Source organism: Balaenoptera ricei, chromosome 15, assembly GCF_028023285.1.
Source record: "Balaenoptera ricei isolate mBalRic1 chromosome 15, mBalRic1.hap2, whole genome shotgun sequence".
In the NCBI taxonomy this organism is placed as follows: domain Eukaryota; kingdom Metazoa; phylum Chordata; class Mammalia; order Artiodactyla; family Balaenopteridae; genus Balaenoptera; species Balaenoptera ricei.
Window position 1 is genome coordinate 83792518 of NC_082653.1, and position 18036 is coordinate 83810553.

General features: G+C 53.0%; 1 protein-coding gene across 3 annotated transcripts; it reads left to right on the forward strand.

Moving 5' to 3' along the window:
• The first annotated feature begins 433 nt into the window (after positions 1-433).
• TMEM130 (transmembrane protein 130) lies at positions 434-17830 on the forward strand. 3 transcript variants are annotated; one of them, XM_059896636.1, is made up of 8 exons: positions 434-712; positions 6420-6725; positions 8458-8617; positions 11416-11582; positions 12332-12416; positions 13642-13844; positions 15830-15942; positions 16412-17830. In XM_059896636.1, the coding sequence occupies exons 1-8, from the start codon at positions 628-630 to the stop codon at positions 16598-16600; spliced, it is 1308 nt and encodes a 435-aa protein (XP_059752619.1). In that variant the 5' UTR covers positions 434-627; the 3' UTR covers positions 16601-17830. The 3 variants fall into 3 exon arrangements, with proteins under 3 accessions (XP_059752619.1, XP_059752620.1, XP_059752621.1); XM_059896637.1 differs by having other exon boundaries at positions 16448-17830; XM_059896638.1 differs by lacking the exon at positions 16412-17830 and adding an exon at positions 16173-16229.
• Positions 17831-18036: the final 206 nt, after the last annotated feature.

Consider the following 18036-nt stretch of genomic DNA (forward strand, 5'->3'; position numbering starts at 1 on the left):
CCTTCTCTCCGGAGGGACACCAGACGTTCCTAGGCCCACTGCCCAGCGCCTTGCACACAGTAGGTGCTACACTTTTCTTGAATGAAGAGCCGCATCTCCAAGCCGTGTGCGTCATGAGGGGAGAAGCCACCTGGAGAAAGAGCCCAAAAGGGCCTGCTCGGGGCTTCACAGCGGTGCGCGCTCCTCTAGGGACGCTGAGTCAGAGCCGGCGGGCGCGGGCACAGACGCAGGGAGGGGAGGGGGCGCAGACTGGAGGAACGGGGACAGGGGAGGGGAAGGGAGGGGTCGAGGGGAGAGGAGGGGCGCGGCGAGGGGAGGGAGGGAGGGGGAGCAGATTGGAGAAGCGGAGACCGGGGAGGAGAGGGGAGGATCGTGGGGAGAGGCGGCGTGCGGCGGAGTGAGGGAGGGTGCGGGGAGGGGGCGCGGCGCGGCTGACGTGGGTCGGGGTCGGCGCGGCGGGCTGTGGCCGGCGGCGGCGCGCAGAGACACGGAGATCCGAGGCGAGGACGAGCCGGCGCCGCGCCCGCACCTCCCCGCACAGCCCGTGCCGCGCGCCCCACGAGCTGCAGCCGCCGAAGCCGAATCGAGCCGCGTCCCCTCTGCGCTCCAGCCGCTCCCAGCGCCGCCATGGCCCCGGCCCTCTGGCCGCGCCTCGGCCGCATCCTCTGGCTGGCCTGCCTCCTGCCCTTGGCCCCGGCTAGGGTGGCTGCAGGTAAGGCGCTGCGCGAGCCGGCCGCTCGCCCTCCCCGAGCCGCAGCGCGCCCGGGGCCTCGGGGCGGTCCCGGGCGGGCGGCCTCGCCGGGAGCCGGGGCTGCGGAGGTGGCGCCGTGCGCCCTGCGCGCACCTCCCTCCTCCCCGGAGGCCGCGAGCTGCGGAGGGGAGCACGGCCTGCCGGGCGCCGCGCAGCCCTCTCCTCTGTCCCTTCTCCCCTCTCCCCTGAAGTCACTGGCACTTGAGGGGGCTCCCCGCGCCCTCGTTCCCGCTGCCACCTCCAGATCGGCCTTGCCCTAGGGACCGCGCGGTGGCCGGCGCATCCATCCCGATGTTTGGAAACCTCGCAGCCGCTGGAGGTGGGGGAGGACGCTGAGGGGAGTCTGGGAATGCTCGGGGTCGGTCGTCTCGCCACAGCCCCCAGGGAGCGCGGCCAGGTTGCCCGCGGAGCAGCGTTTTTGCCTTAAAATGTGGCCTTATCCAGAGAGGCTTTCTACCCTGCTCGTGTTGACTTAGGGGAGTATGCGATTTTAGCGCCCAAGAGGCCGATCTGCCATTTCCTCTCGGGGAATGATTTCCAAAATGGACCCGGAGCTGGTTCCGCTGGGTCCTACCCGGTGTCCCCCGGGTCGTGCTTCTAACATCCCCACCTCCTCACCGCCCGAAGGCCAACGCCCACTTTTCTGCCCCATTTTGGCGACAAAAAAGGACCCAGGGTGGAGAGTTTTAAGGGGACAGTTGGGACGTGGGCAGCTATTGGGTGGGTGTTAAATATTATCCAATATTTTCATTACCCCACCTCCACCTTAAAAGAATGGTAGACAGAAGAAGAGATCTAACGCAAACTTGTGAAATAAAAGCCACAAGGTAAAATAAAAAACCTGCATGTTAAGGATGAATTAAGGGAATTTTGTGGGAATTGGCTTGGTCAGGAGCATCTGCTTGCCCCTGGAAATGGGGTCTCCTGTCCATTAGGTTTACATGTGTCCAGAAGTTATCAACGCGGCCTAAATTGCCAAAAAAAAAAAAGGTGGGGAGGGTTAGTTCTTTGGAAGTCATGTGTGGTTCCCAGCCTGGCCTATTGCACCCATGATACAGTCCAAATAGCTGGGAATGGGGTTGGGGAAAACCCACAGGAGCAAAAGAGAGATTCAGAAGCTCCTTCCACCTTTCCCGGGTCTGGGTCAGCCTGCACGACATGCTTCCTACACCAGGGGTTGAAGTCAGAAGTCCGTGTCCTGGACCGTTCATTAATTCCAGGTTGTGTTGTCCAGGCTTCAGAGGTACCTTGGGAAGTGTTTTGGGCTGTGTACATGTGCGGTGAGAAAAGGCTGATGTAGCCCTTTTCTAGACTGTTCTGGGGCCCTACAGGCTGTGTGGTCAGGGAGAATGTGCATGCTCCAGGTGGAAGCCCTGGGAGTTCTTCCACGGGTCAAGCTTTGTGGCTGCTGTCACTTCACTTTTTGCTTTCGCCCTTTCAGCTCTGGGTCACTGGGGCACCTGTGTGGTCACTGGGGCACCTGTGGCACCCGTAAGCCCCTGACTGGGCTGTTCTGTACTCCAAGGCCATGTCATCTGGGCTCCCAAACTTGGAAAGATGGATTTGCATGGGTAGGTAACCAAACCTGGGCTTGGTTCCTTCAGCCACAGGTGGCAAAGCCTTCCCGGTCCATTTCAGCCTGGATGTTCTGGACGCTCTCTAGGCCCTGAGGACGAGGGGCAGCATCAGCCGGGGGCTGTGAAATACCTGCTTTTTAAAAACAAGCCTGAGAAAAGTGCCCTTGGAGCCTCTGGCGTGTGGACAGGTCGGGATGGGGGGGCGCTCCCAGGAGCTGGGCCAGTGTCTGCTGCAACGTTGGCTGTAGCCACAGCCCCTCCCCACCCCCACCCCATCCCGCCTCCTGGCTGAGCTGGCTGCGCTCCTGATTCTGTTCCCCTGGCAACGGATCTGCGTCGTGCTGACATGCGCCTGTCTTGCTGCAGACGCTGGATGGCCATTAGCATGCAGCTGAATGTCCCTGCCACCTGCCAGCCTCACTCCGGCCCACGCTCCTTTCCTGGGGGGTGTGGGCAGGAGCAAGAGGGGGAAGGGAGGAGATGGCCTCTCCTCTAAGCACCTCTTTCTGCAGCAGCCTGGCCAAATGCTGCCTCCCAGCCAGCGGGACTCATCCTAGGGCAATGCAGATTGCTGTGTGGTCCCAGGCAGTAGCATTAGTCCCTGGGGACCTCTGGGGACTCGGGTCCTTCAATGTAAAATACACACTGTGTTTTCTTGGAGAAACTTCTGTGTCTGGAATTCTCTCTTTGGGATTAAGGTGCTGCAGGTCCCTTTTGCAATGCTAGCCCAAATGACTTTATAATCCAAAATATGGCCCCAAGGAAAGGGATTCAGAACAGGGAATGTGTAACGTGGGTGAGCGGAAAGGCTGGAGCCAGAGTCCCCAGTGGGGGCGGGCAACATCGCTGCAAGGCAAATGGGGTGCAGCTGAGGACACACTCGCTCACCTCCCGGTTTTGCTGAGTCCAGCAGGTCTCTCGTGAGCCCCCGAAGAGCAGGGAGCACATCCTGTACTTCTGGGTCCCCCCAGCAGCTGTGGGTTGGGGCTCAGTCCATAGCACTTGGGTGAAGAGTTTCCTGGGGCATTGCCATGTGGCCTGGTCCCTCTGCCACACTCTTCTCTCCCGGTGCCCCTCCACAGCACAGTGTTGAACCCCTACTATGTGCCAAGCACCTGGCTAGGCTTGGGGGAGATGGGGATGACCCCTGCCCTGCCCTCAAGGAGCTTGCAGTGCAGTGGGGGAGATGAGAAAACCTTTATCCCAACCCAGGGTTGTGACAACTGTGTGCATAGGCTGTTGGGAGAGTGCCGAGGAGGCGGGGTCGGGGGGGTGTTAGGGAGGGCTTCCTGGAAGAGGTTATATCCACAGACAGATAGGTGAAGAAGAGCAGTGGGGACAGTGTGTGCAAAGGCCCTGAGGCTAGGAAGGACAGAGCATGTTGGGGGGAACTGCAGGTGTTAAAGGGTTAAAGCTACAGCATGGATGTGCTAAGATGTGAATGTGGTCTCCCTCCACCCCAAGGCTGGCCCATGATCAGATTAACCGTGCAGGAAGCTGCCTGTTGGGGTGGCTGAAAGTAGGGCAGGACTGGAGGCCAAGGGTCACATTCAGGATGTATCGGTAATCCATCCGGATGGGGCTGAATGCTACCTTAAGCAATGCTGGTAGTAATGGAGAGGGAGAATTAGAGTGGCAGAGGCCCGGGGATTGATTCTTGGGACAGCTGGTCCTCTGACCCGACAGAGAATGATAGGTGAAGAGAAGGGCAGGTTTGGGAGGGGAGAAATCCAGGGGGTCTAGAGCACCACTGGCCAACAGAATTTTAGATGATGAAGGAAATGATCTATATCGGTGCTATCCGGGAGAGCTATGGCTATTGAGCACTTGAAATGTGGCTCTAGTGCAATGGAGGGACTGGAATGTTAGTATTATACATTGAAGTGATTAACTATGATTAATTTATATTTAATTGCGTGTGGTTAGTAGCCACTGTATTATTGCTCAGTAGAAATGAAGTCTGTGTTACTGGGTTCCATCAGCATTTAGGAGGTACTGGAAGCCAAGGGAGGGGGTGTATGTTGCCGGGAAGTGGGGTGGGAGGGAGTAAAATGAGCAGAGGGGGGCTTGTGGGCCCTCCTCCCTTCCTTCTGCATCACCTCTTCTGCCCAGGTGTGCACTGTTAGACATTCTCTAACCTCAGGCCCTTCAGAAGTCTCACCTGAAAAAGAAAATTACAAATCACAGGAAAATAGTTACCAAGACGTGCAGTAGTGCTATTGACAAGAGTGAAGGGTTCTGGGAATTAAGATATACCTGCTTGAGGGATTATCATGCAGATACTGAAGTTCACATTAGTGCCACTGCAGACATCCTTTTGATGTGTTGTCAGGTAGAAATAAAGTAATTCAAAATTGTGTGCAGAGGCTGATTCTGACTGAATTTAAAACTTCCGTGCATGAAAAAGAGCTGGAGGACAGCAATATGATAGCAGCTGTTGTCTTTGGGGGGTAAGGTAATAGGACACTTCTAATATTCTTTATGCATATGTATTATGTTTACAATGGAAACAAATCTGATTTTTAAAATCTTAACCTTGTGAGTATGATAAAATCTGCAGCTATCTAAAGCAGGTGAAAAATAATGACTTAGGAAAATGCCTATGATACAGAATTGAAAAAACAGCAACAGCAATGGAATATATAATCTCAGAGTAAGCATCATTTAAAAGAATAGTAGGAAATGCCCCAATATAGTAAGTGGTTGTTACTAATTATTAAAAAAAATTTTTTTTAATTTTATACCTTTCTCTATTTTCAGATTACAATTAGTCTTACCTTCAATGTGTTGGTCAGATGGGGAGTGTTATTTAAAAGGCCTCTTATTTGGTCTCCATTCCATGTGCTCCAGGCCCTATTCTCCGCTTGCAACCTAGAAAACTAATTCCTGGGGCTTCCCTGGTGGCGCAGTGGTTGAGAGTCTGCCTGCCAATGCAGGGGACACGGGTTCGAGCCCTGGTCTGGGAAGATCCCACATGCCGCGGAGCGACTAAGCCCGTGAGCCACAATTACTGAGCCTGCGCGTCTGGAGCCTGTGCTCCGCAACGGGAGAGGCCACGATAGTGAGAGGCCCGCGCACCGCGATGAAGAGTGGCCCCCACTTGCCGCAACTAGAGAAAGCCCTCACACAGAAATGAAGACCCAACACAGCCATAAATAAATAAATAAATAAAATTTAAAAAAAAAAAAAAAAAGAAAACTAATTCCTGGGTTCCCTGTAAGAGCTGCATCCCCAGTATTTCAGCTCAGGTTCCCCAAGGAGTTGACCCAGCTGGAATCACAAAGCTCCAGCGTTGGCCCCTGCAGGAATCCTGGAGGTTCCCTAGAGCAGTGTAGTCCAGTGGAACTTTCTGTGATAATGAAGATCTGTATCCACAGTGTCCACTATGGTGACCCTCGGCTACACGTGGCTGGCCCTTGAAATGCGCCAGTGCAACCGAGAAAGTGGGTTTTAAGTTTGTTTCACTTTAACTGACGCTCAAGGAGCCACACGTGGCTAGTGGCTACCATATTGGACAGCTCAGATCTAGAAGCTCTCACTTTACAGATTTACAAACTGAGACCAAAGAGAAGGGGGCTTGGCTTGGATCACAATGGCCCTTCCTCCCAAGGCTGGCGTACCACCATCAAGGTATTAGGCCTTAACGGGGTCCAGACTCAGCTTTGTGTTTCCAACTGGAATTTTGTTTCACATGTAAAGGTTAGTCCAAAAGAGTGGGCGACGGGGGGCACTTCTTGGCATCAGCTGCGGTGGTTCCTCCTGTGACATGCACTGGCCGTCATTTTCACAGCTAAGACGCCGGGCCAGGTCAGCATACACATGCTCTGTAAGGCCCTGCTTGGCTGGCATGAAAAAATAAAACAAACTGGAGACACGGGAAAGGGCGTGGGATTTGGAGTCAGTTGGGCCTGGGTTTGAATCCCAGCTGGGCAATGAACTAATCGTATGACCCTTGGGCGGGTCACTTGACCTGCCTGGCCCCCAATTTCTCCACCTGTAAAAGAGACTCACAGAAGCCGGCCCAGAGGGTGGCGGTGGGTTTCCTGGCCACGCCCCTTCGTGAAACGCGGCCTTTGTTTCTGGGTTCCTAGGCCTGTATGAACTTCACCTCACCACCGATGGCCCTGCCACCACGGGGGCAGAGGTGACCATCACGGCCAGCCTGGTGGCTGATGACAATGGCAGCCTGGTCCTGCCCGCCAGCACCCGCCTTTACCGCTTCCGCTGGATTCACACCCCACTGCTGCTCACGGGGAAGACAGATGAGGCTTTCAGCTCCACCATCCGCGTCGTGGGGAACGTGCCCGGGGACTTCCCAGTCTCCGTCTGGGTCACCGCCGCCGACTGCGGGATGTGCCAGCCTGTGGCCAGGAGTCTCCTCGTCCTCCCCATTACAGGTGAAGACCTTTCCTACTTGATTTGTCTTCAGACTCTCGGTGCAGAGAAAACATCCAGCCTGGCTGGTAATCACATAAATGCAGATTAGACCCATGGTTCCTTCGCGGCTGTCAGTTGAGTTAACAAAGGATCAGAAAACGGTAATATGCACTGCTGGCAGGGCTGTGCTGAAATGGACACTTAAAGAACATATTGCTACTCGGGTGTAAATTAATACAACCCTTTGGAGAGCAGTTGATACATATGTATCAATGGTTATAAATTATTTTAGTCTTTGGCCTGTTCTTTCTCATTCTATCTCACTCTCTCTCCCTCTCTCCTTCTCTCTCACTCTCTCTCTCTCTCTCTCCTTCTCTCTTTCTCTCTCTCCCTCTCCCCCTCCTCCTCCCTTCCTTCCTCCCTCCCTCCCTCCCCTCCCTTCTCTCTCTTTCCAAGAAGTCCCTGCTTTCTTGGAGTTTACAGTCTATTAAAGAACTTACCTTCAGGAAATAAACCTCCATTTGGGTAATGGTTTATGCACGAAGATGTTCATCACAGTTTTTATAATAACAGAAGAAAATAGAAACAAGCTAAGTATGCAACCATAAGGGGACTGGTTAAGTATGCTGATATAATTTGTATAATGAATAATAATGACGTTTACAAAGAGTTTGTTGTAGCCTGGGGGAGTACTCATGGTTGTAAAATTTTAAAAATCAAAACAAAATTCTATAACCAATTTGATCAACTGTGTTTAACATGTGTATACCTTAAATATGTATACACGTATACTTTGCAGTTCTTCAAAACATCAACAATGCTTGTGTTTGCGTGATAGGCAGTTTCTTTTCTTTTCATTCCACTTTTCAGCAATTTCCAAATGAGCTTTATTGAGCACACCTCACTTTCTGCTTAAAGAATCAGCTTTTAATTTTTTTTTTTAGAGGAGGCAGCACGGAATGGTGTTCCTCACCCAGCCCCGCACGTGGGGTGTGGACCTGCGGTCAGTAGAACACCCAGCCCCGCACATGGGGTGTGGACCTGCGGTCACTAGAACACCCAGCCCCGCACGTGGGGTGTGGACCTGCGGTCAGTAGAACACCCAGCCCCGCACGTGGGGTGTGGACCTGCGGTCAGTAGAACACCCAGCCCCGCACGTGGGGTGTGGACCTGCGGTCAGTAGAACACCCAGCCCCGCACGTGGGGTGTGGACCTGCGGTCAGTAGAACACCCAGCCCCGCACGTGGGGTGTGGACCTGCGGTCAGTAGAACACCCAGCCCCGCACGTGGGGTGTGGACCTGCGGTCAGTAGAACACCCAGCCCCGCACGTGGGCTGTGGACCTGCGGTCAGTAGAACACCCAGCCCAGCACGTGGGCTGTGGACCTGCGGTCAGTAGAACTGCTCCTTTTTTCTAGGCTCATCTAATACTTTGAAATATTTCCCAAGAGTTGCTTTCAAAGCCTGTGCATTTCCTTCTGGTCCTGGGCATCTTTTGTGCCAGAAAGTTCAGGGTCCTGGTGAAAGGGGTGCAGGAGCAGAGCTATGCATGTAACACATGAAGTGAGTCTTCACCAGCGTCCACGGAGGGGACACATGCCTCTGTGTTCGGTGACCTGCAGGGTCCCCTCTTGCCACCACCTGGCTGTGACAGCCAGGAGGTCGGGTGGGGGAGAGGCTGCCCTGCCAACTGGCACGTGGCTCTGCCCTCCTCCACTTCAGTGGACTCACCCTCCCGTGGTCTCTGTCCCAGAGTTCCTCGTGGGGAACCTCGTTGTCACCCAGAACACCTCCCTGCCCTGGCCCAGCTCCTACCTCACCAAGACAGTCCTTAAAGTTTCCTTCCTCCTCCACGACCCCAGCAACTTCTTCAAGACCGCCTCGTTTCTCTACAGCTGGGACTTCGGAGACGGGTATGTCCTTACCCCCCTTGATGCCCCAAAGTCTTGGCTCATGGCTGGTGGCCCTGTCGTCCCAGGCGGAGTGCCCTGTACTCTCCCATCTTCACCTGCTCACTCTCTCTCACTCCAAACATGCCTTGTACACCTGCTCTGTGCCAAGCTCGGGGTCCACGGGGACCAGTGTGAGCCAGTCACGGGACCTGCCTTCAAGGTGCCTGCAACCTAGTAGAGGGGTCATTGGTGCCCAAAACAGTCCTTTAAGGCAGGTCAAGGTAGGTAGGATTTTTCTCTGTTTGACTCTGGAGGGACCTGGCCAGCCAATGACACACGCTATTATACTCCCATGGTAGAATTCAGGTGTTCCAGCTTCATTCTCCTAACACCTCCTCTCCAGACAAGCCAATTAGGGGAGGCAGGTCGGGAAGTGGGGGTCGGTCAGGCATATCTGGAAATGGGCAAGATCCTGCGTGAAGAAAACTACAGAGCTACTGAGAAGTAGCAAAGATTTGTTTTTTTTAAATTTGTTTCATTGAAGTATAGTTAATTTACAATGTTGTGTTAATTTCTGCTGTACAGCAAAGTGATTCAGCTACGTACATATATACATATATATATTCTTTTTCATATTCTTTTCCATTATGGTTTATCACAGGATACTGAATATAGTTCCCTGTGCTATACAGTAGGACCTTGTTGTTTATCCATTCTATATATAATAGTTTGCATCTGCTAATCCCAAACTCCCAATCCATCCCTCTCCCACCCACAGAAGTAGAAAAGATTTGAGTAACTGGGTATGTACACCATGTCTGGGATGGTGAGTCTTAATATTGTAAAGATGTCCGTTTCCCCCCAGTTATTCTTTAAGTTTAATGCAAACCCAATAAAAATCCCAATAAGAATAATTTTTGGAACATGACAAAGATTTTACAGTTCATCTAAATTTTGTGTATAAATATACAGTTTTACACATATGTGCACATACATATATATACATATACGTCACATATACACATAATGTATATACATACATATATACATACTTGTATACAAATACACATATACGCTTATATATATATGTATATATATGGTTTTATAACGTAAAGAATATTTGTCTCAAACCAGGGGACAGCCTCCATATTTATTAGGGGCATTTATTTTCACGTTAAAGAAAGTTATATTCACTATTTCTTTCTCCTTTTTTTTTTCTTTGGCTGTGCTGCAGCCTGCAGGATCTTAGTTCCCTGATCAGGGATCGAACCCAGGCCCTTGGCAGTGAAAACGCGGAGTCCCAACCACTGGACCACCAGGGAATTCCCTATTCACGATTTCTATTGCAATTGAACATTTTTGACTAGGTGATGAAATAAAATAAGAAAAAGAAATGAAATATAAATGTTGTAAAGGAGGAGACAAAAGTCATTGTACACAGATGACAGTACTGTTTACCTGGAAAACACAAAAGACTCAACTGAAAAATCTTAGAACTAAAAAGATTTTAGTAATGTGGCTGGTTACAAAACAAAGATTCTTAGCTTCTCCATATAATGGCAGTCGAAAAAATCTTTCATAATATTTATAAAAACGGAGAGAATAAACTTAGCCTAAAATTGTAGGATTTATGTGAATAAAATCACAGATTGTACTGAGAACCTTAAAAAGACTTGAAAAATGATGAGAGAATTTCTCAATATTGTAAGAAGAAAGAGAAATGATCAGAAAAGCAGAATGATGATGAATGGTGATCGGGAAAGGGGCTAGAAATACATACATAAACGTATTTAGAAAGCTGCAAATAATTTTCAGCAAGAAAAGGCAGCTCAATGGAACAGAATAGAAAAAGCAGAAAAAAACACTAAGTTTATATATACATGTAGTGTATGATAACAATGTTATTTCCAGCCAGTGCATAAGGATAGATTGTTTGATAAATGATACTAGGGTAGCTGGTTAACTGTTTGGGAGAAAAATAATCTAATCCCTAACAAAAGCTATTCCAGATAGATTTAAAATAGTAAACATAATGAACCAGGACTAGATTGGAATGTAGATGATCCCCTGAGATTGGATAGTTTGGCAGTGGGGAAGGCATCTCTGTAAATAAAAGGCAGAAACTAGAATGGAAAAAATGCTAAATTTGGCATCATCAGATTTAAAATTTGAAATGAAAGAAGTAAATCAAACCAAAAGATAAAGGTTAAACTGGGAGAAAATATTTGGAAGATATGTAATAGGTAAAGGTTTGATAAACTTCATATATAAAGAGCATCAACAAATCAACAAAAATATTTTATTGTTACTAGAATTCCTTTTGAAGTGATTCAGGTAATTGTAGGGAAAAAGCATGATGTTACACACTAATATGTTATATCATAACCTGTGATGGAGGTATGACTCTTCCTGTTTTTCAGATGAGAAAAGTTAAGGCTTAGAGTTAGGTAGATAGGAAATCTGGAGCTGAGATTTAAAGCCAGGTGTGTCTTAACTCCAAAGTTCATACTTCTCCCCTCCCCAGATTGTCCTTGTCTAACACGCAGCCTTTCCCAGTTTCCTGGCTCGGGGTGCAGAGCACTTCCTGGCAAGTGACAGGCACCTGTTGCCAGGAGTTCTCCTACCTGTAACTTACAAATACAAAGACAACCAGCAGCCACTCTACCAGGTACAGCTGACCTCATGCCCTGGCTGGCTCTGGGGACTGATGCTGGGATGACGTTTTTGCTTGCAAGGCATTGGTCTGAATGTGTCACTGTACAACCACTCTAAGAGGGCACGTGAGTCACTTCTGTCCTCTCCTCCCTGTCACCTTGTAGCACCCAGATGGTGACCAAAGACGCTACGGTCTATTATAACTATTCCATCGTTGGATCCTTCACTGTGAAGGTCAAGGTCGTGGCGGAGTGGGAGCAGGTAACACCGGATGTTGGGAAGGGCTTTCTGCAGAAGACGGGTGACTTCTCTGCCTCGCTGAAGCTGCAGGGTGAGTCTCTGGGGGTTGGTGTGGGTTGAGCGTTTGGCCCATCAGGGAGCCCTGGGTACCACTCCTTCCAGGGCTGGGTCACTTGCAGATCAGAGTGGCTCCAACTGGGCACTGGGCTGAGCTCGGATGCACAGCCTCTCTTCTGTTCCCCTGGCAGCCCTCTGAGCGGGTCTGTCATTCCCCGCTTCCAAGGGGGCACTGCAGGCCATGGAGGAGGTCAGGCGGCCACCAGGTGGCAGAGCCCAGACACTGCTGTGATTTGGTAAATCCCCATCACTCCTCGTTCCCGGCTACATCTGCCTCCCGTCAAGGACCGTCCTGTCGGGGCTGGGACAGCCTCAGTCGGCTGCACAGGGAGGGAACAGCCAGACTTCCCTCTCCCGGCTTTGGCAAGAGGGGGTGCTGGGACAGCTGCAGCAGATTTCTTGGTCGTGCTAATGGGGTGCTGCTTCCCCCACCCCGCACACGGCACAGATGATGCGGGGAGGAGGTGGTACCCTAAGTCAGCCCCAGGTCCTGCTCACCAGGGCCCTGCTTGCTTCCTCTGGCTCCGTCACTCTAAGCTGGCTCCAGTACCTGCTGCTGACAGGGACGTGGGACCCGGGTATGCCCTGGATGTGACCTGTGACCTGCCCTTGGGGAGGGCCAAGAGGAGGACGGGGTGGTGGTCACACAGCCTCGGGACTCCGCGAGCCCTGATACAGCTGTCGTCAGCCACCAGATATAATGAGGTCTTCTCTGCCTTTCAGAAACCCTTCGAGGCATCCAGGTCTTGGGGCCTACCCTAATTCAGACCTTCCAAAAGATGATAGTGACCTTGAACTTCCTGGGGAGGTGAGTGAAGCCCAGAGCACACTGCGCATGACCTGTGGTCCTGCCCACACTCCCCCTCAGAGGCTCCTGAGCTTGCTCCATCCCTGAGGGGCCCCAAGTTAAGGAGCTCACGGAGGGATGATGCCACCCTTGACTGTGCCATGGGAGAGTCACGGGCATGGCTGCATTCTCAGGGTCCAGCGGAGGGAGCACTGGCCTTTTGGGGCTGTCTGCAACATGGGCATCAAGGCAAAGGCAGGTGAGGGACCACTCCTGTGAAAAGACTTCCGTATGTGACTTGGGCCTGCTTTCCAGCCCCCTGGAAAGCAGGCCATCTTGGGTAGAACCTGGCTCAGCTCCTGCCAAGAACACCATCAGGCTGAGTTTGTAGTAAGTGATGAGATGGGGAGATGCTGGGTGTGTTCTCCCCACAAGGGAGCCCCTCTCTGGGGCCACTGGGATGGACGGGGCTGCAGAAAAATAGTGGTCAGGGCCCAGCCCTCCAAGGACTCTAGTGGGGAAGACCAACCCCGCCCAATCCCTCGACAAGGGGAGACGTCAGGGGGAAATAAGGCTAGACCGGGAGGGGTCAAAGCAGCCAAGGAAGGAGGAAGACAAGCCAAGGGGCTGGAGGTGGCTCCGGAAGCTTTCAGGGGGCTTTGGAGATAAGAGCTCAGTACTTAGAGAGCAGAAAGGGAAACTACTTGTGCTTGGTAGACCTGATCATTGAAGTGGCATGAGTGTGTGTTTTATTCTGGTCTAGGTCGTGTGAGATAGGAATGCTCACTTGGAATTCTTTATATGGACCTGCATTTTCCAGATTCTGAGCCTGTGCTGTGGCAGGTGGATAGCTTGGAATGCCCTCACCCCTTCAAACCTGTCAAAAGCCAACTCATCCTTTTAGGGCCTACCCAAATGCCACCTCCTCCAGGAAGCCTTCCCTGACTTCCTCGTTAAGAACACGCTCCTCCGCCCCCTGTGCTTCCACAGCGCACCAAGTGTGTCACTGGGGCACTCATTCTGCCTCCTCCAGCAGTCTGTGCACGTCCCTGTTTGCCTCACTGACCCCCTCGGAGTCCCGAGCCATCTCTTATGTACCGTTGTGTTCCCTGGAGGCCAGAGAAGCTGGGTGTTCTGTCCTGGAAAGGACACTGAAGTTCATGACTGCCTGGGCTTTCTTGGACTTAGTCTATGCTCACACTCCTTGCTGAGCCATCGCTAAAAAAATGCCCCCATTTCCCTGCAGCCCCCCTCTGAACGTGTGCTGGCGTCTTAAGCCCGAGTGCCTCCCGCTGGGGGAAGGGGAATGCCACCCTGTGTCAGTGGGCAGCACGGCTTACAACCTGACCCACATCTTCAGGGATCCTGGGGACTACTGCTTCAGCATCCAGGCCGAGAACATTATCAGCAAGACGCATCAGTACCACAAGATCCAGGTGTGGCCCTCCAGTAAGTGACACTTCGCCCCTGCTCCTACAAAGGCAGCAAAAACCAGTCAACCCTGCCACCACCGCCAGTGTGCTGCCACCAGCCAGCTCCCCCGACAGCCATCAACAACCAGTCCCAGCAACACTAGCATCGTCAATAACCCTACTGTCCCCAACCAACACCACTGACTGACCACCCACAGCACTAGCACCAAACTCTGTAGTGCCATCAACAACTGCTCTGGCCCCCACTACCAGAACCCCTCAGTTCCGCCACCACCACCCTCCACACCAACACCACTAGCAGTAACAACAGACAGCTCAGCTACTGCCAGCTAACTTGCCCAGCACCACTGCCACCATCACCACATGCTACAGACAGTTCTTCTAGCATCTTCAAGAGCCAGAGACGGCACTGCCATTGCGACCACCCTTACCACCATCAGCACTGCCGTTAACACCCCTGCCACCAGCCCCTGCGCCGACCATTTGGACCGACACCATCCACACCGTGCTGCCCCAACTTCAGCTCTCTTGTTGCCACCACCACTGACAGTGGTCAGTGTCCCTCCATACGTTAAGCACTGCCACACTTGTCCCCAACACGAACCCTCCCTCCTTCACTGCTGTCACCACCACCCCATCACCTCCATCCAGGCGCTGTTGCTGCCACTAAAACAAGCATCGCCAACGGTGATTGTGCTGGACTCACAGGGCTGTTGTGAGTCTCCCAGGGAGGGTGAGCAGCTCAGAAAGTGTGCAGTACAGTCTGTCTCATTCATAAGGGTGCCCAACCATCGCCCCTGGAATACCCTTTCCCGAACACATCATGAGGTCCCGCCACGGGCTTACAGCCACAGGATTGGCTGATGCCAGCATCAGGTCCTACCCTTCATTTCCGGGGGGGGGGGGCCTGTTCTGTGACCCCAGAAAAGAACTTTCTTATGTAGAGGAAAAAGTAGGATCCCAGAACCCTAGGGATGGTCTTTCAGATGCCCAGCCAGGTTCCATGCCATACAGAACAAAAGGGGACACCCTGCCAACTGCACTCATCCCCAAGGTTGGCCCTGGAAGTGCACCAGGTGCTGTCACTGCCCCCTCCAGTCTTTCCAGTCCCTCTGAGACCTTGAGCAGACACCACTCTCCGCTCCTGGCCCCGGCTGATGTTGTGGGCCAGGCAGACTCTGTGACCTGTTGACATCATCGGCGGCCTTGGGCCCCACCTCCCCCAATATCTCCTGGGCACTGAGTGTCCGGGATCCCCCTGAATTCTACAGAGAAAGACAGCACTACAGGTAATCAATGCCGCCTTTTCTTGGGAGACAGATCCTCATGGCGTATGGTGGTGGCTCTACCAGGAGGAGGGTGGGGGAGGAGTGAGAAGGAACCCACACTGGCTGATCGCCTGCCTTGCACCTGCCTCACCTGGTTGCATTCCCGTGGCAGCCTTGTGGGTCAGTATTGCCATCAGGTCACTGGTCAGAACGAGGATTTGAACCCAAGACCCCCTGGGCTCTTCCTGCTCTGCCATGCTGCTTCTTGGTAACAGGATAAGGGAGTGAGCCCAGAGCTGCCAGAGGTCACAGGGCTGTTTGGGTGTCCTCACAACTTGGGCTTCCCTTCCCCAGTGCAAGTCACCCAAGAGAGACCAAGGGGGAAGCTGCTAGGTCTTTCATGGCATAGGCTCGGAAGTTGTACATCATCACTCTGTCTTATGCTGCTCATTGGGAGCAAGTCACTATAAGTCCAGCCCACACTCTGGTGGGAAATTTGGTTGCACCCCTTGAAAGTCACTATCAAGTAAAACTTTAAAACCCTCACATACCCCAGCTTGGTTTTTGTGAAATCCTGGACTTGCCTATTGGTGTTGCCTAGTTGGGATGCGTGAACACAAGGAGGAAAAAAGCTCTGGTGGGCTTTGTTCTCTCCCCTGTGTCGTCTCCTCCTGAAGGCTAGTCTTCGGCACCAACTACCCAGGCTCGTGACTTCACCCTGTCTCACTCCCAGGCATCCAGCCTGCTGTCTTTGCTTTCCCGTGTGCCACACTTATCACCATGATGCTGGCCTTCATCATGTACATGACCTTGCGGAATGCCGCTCATCAGAAGGACATGGTGGAGGTGGGTGCTTGGTGGGGTGGGGGCTGGACTCCTGGGCCCTGACAGGAGAGGATATGCGGAGAGGGCAGGGGGGCCAGACCAGGGAGCCTGGAGGTGGTCTGGATGTCAGAGCAAGGCCCTGAGGCTGGGGGGGATGTGCCCAAGAGGCATCCATAGATGGGGCCCGATTGATGATTTAGCTGCTTGCCAATGTGACTTACCTCCTTCTATGCTCGCCCTTTGCTTGGCAGCCGTGCCCGTGAGCTGGTAAGGGAGAGGGCAACCGAAAGCAGGAAAGACCCAGAGAGCAGAAAAGCCAAAGGCACAGGGAAGCGCTGCGTGGCTCCAGAAAGGTGTTTCTGTGCACGCTGCCAGCAGGCAGCTGAGCTCGTTGAGGCCACCTAGCCAGGCAGCTGAGCTCGTAAGGCCACCTAATGGGACTCCCAGTGGGTGGGCGGGTGATTGACCAGTGGGGTTTTGTTCACCATAGGTGGCTGATTTTGACTTTTCCCCCATGTCTGACAAGAACCCGGAGCCGCCCACTGGGGTCAGGTGCTGCTGCCAGATGTGCTGTGGGCCCTTCTTGCTGGAGACGCCATCCGAGTACCTGGAAGTTGTCCGCGAGAACCACGGGCTGCTGCCGCCCCTCTACAAGTCTGTCAAAACTTACACAGTGTGAGCGCCACCCCCCGACCCGGTTTCAGCGTTAACTGACTGCTGACTGGGAGTTTCGGGCAGGGGCGGGCAGGGTGGTGCACGCCGCCCAGCAGGAGGGGTTCATGTGTGCAGGGCCGTCCGCCCTGGACGGCCATCCATTTGTACAGTCCAGCTGCCTCCACAAGCCCCCTTCCATCACACCCCCTAGCCATCCATCCATCCATCTATACAGTTGTAAGCCCCTCTCAGTCAGTCCCACTCCTTGCCTTTGAAGAGGCCCCAAGCGGGACTGCAACACCAGACGTGGTCCTTGTTCTCTCCTAGGTGTGCCTGGCAACTCCTCGTCCACTCCTCCCCTATTGGCACATTTGCTGTCTATCTGGGGTTCACAGTTCCCTCCCCCAGGCAGCCCTGCCCAGGTCAGAGAGCTGGAAGGAAGGTCACAAATGGATAATTTAAGGCTACATCACAAAAGGTCATACATACAGAGACAAGCGTGCACACGCGTCACACAGACATTTCAGATGATTTCCTCTGTATCAGTTAGTTGGTTGCTGGGATGTACCCTGAGTCAGCACTAAAATGAAATCTGACCTTTCCCACATGGCCCTGACAGCTCCTGGGCCTGGCTCCTCCCTTTGTGCGCTGTCCCTGTGGCTACTGGGTCCCTTTCTAAGGACACCCTGTTCCCTCTCTGCTTGCTGGGGGTTGGGTGGGGGCAGGGCTAATGCTTTGTGAGTGCAAAGTGCTTTATAAATAGCACCTTCTTTTATTGAGTCCATGTTAAACTTTCATTGAGGAAAAGGCTTTGCAGCAAAAAGGAGTCAAGCCACGGGGACTTGGGGACTTGGGTACCCGGAGGTGGGGGGGGGGACAGTGTTCTTGCCCCCCCGAGCTGCTCCCACGGTGGCCTTGAGAAGGAAGAGGCAGGACTGGATGGAACCCGGGGTGGGGGACCAGCCCACTCCTCTTTCTTTGTTGGCCCAGCAGCCTGGGGGAGGCAGAGGATGTGCAGAGAGTGTGTTATGGGTGCAGAGGGAGACCACGATTAGGCCCCCATCGAACTGCGCAGGATTAGGGAGCAACCTGGGCCTGCCTGGCGAGGGGAGGCAGGGCCGTGGGGGCTGAGCTTTGTTGCTGTAATCGTTTGCTCTCAGACTTTGTGCTGACAACAGCATTCCCACTGTTGTGCAGCTCATACTCATGAAATACTGCCATTATTGCCGAATAAAGCTTGTGTGCTCTGAGTATAGCCAAGCATAGGCCAGGTGGCCAGACTCTCTTTCTTTTCCGTGCATGGATGTTCGGGCCTTGCAAGCAGCAAGAGCGCTTCTTGGATGCAGCAGGACGTCCCCGTCGTGTTCTCTGGCAAGTGCACGGGACGGAGCCGCTGGCTACGACCTCAGGTCTGGGTCAGTGGTTTGGACCAGTGGTTCTCAAACTGCCTCTTAGGCTGCA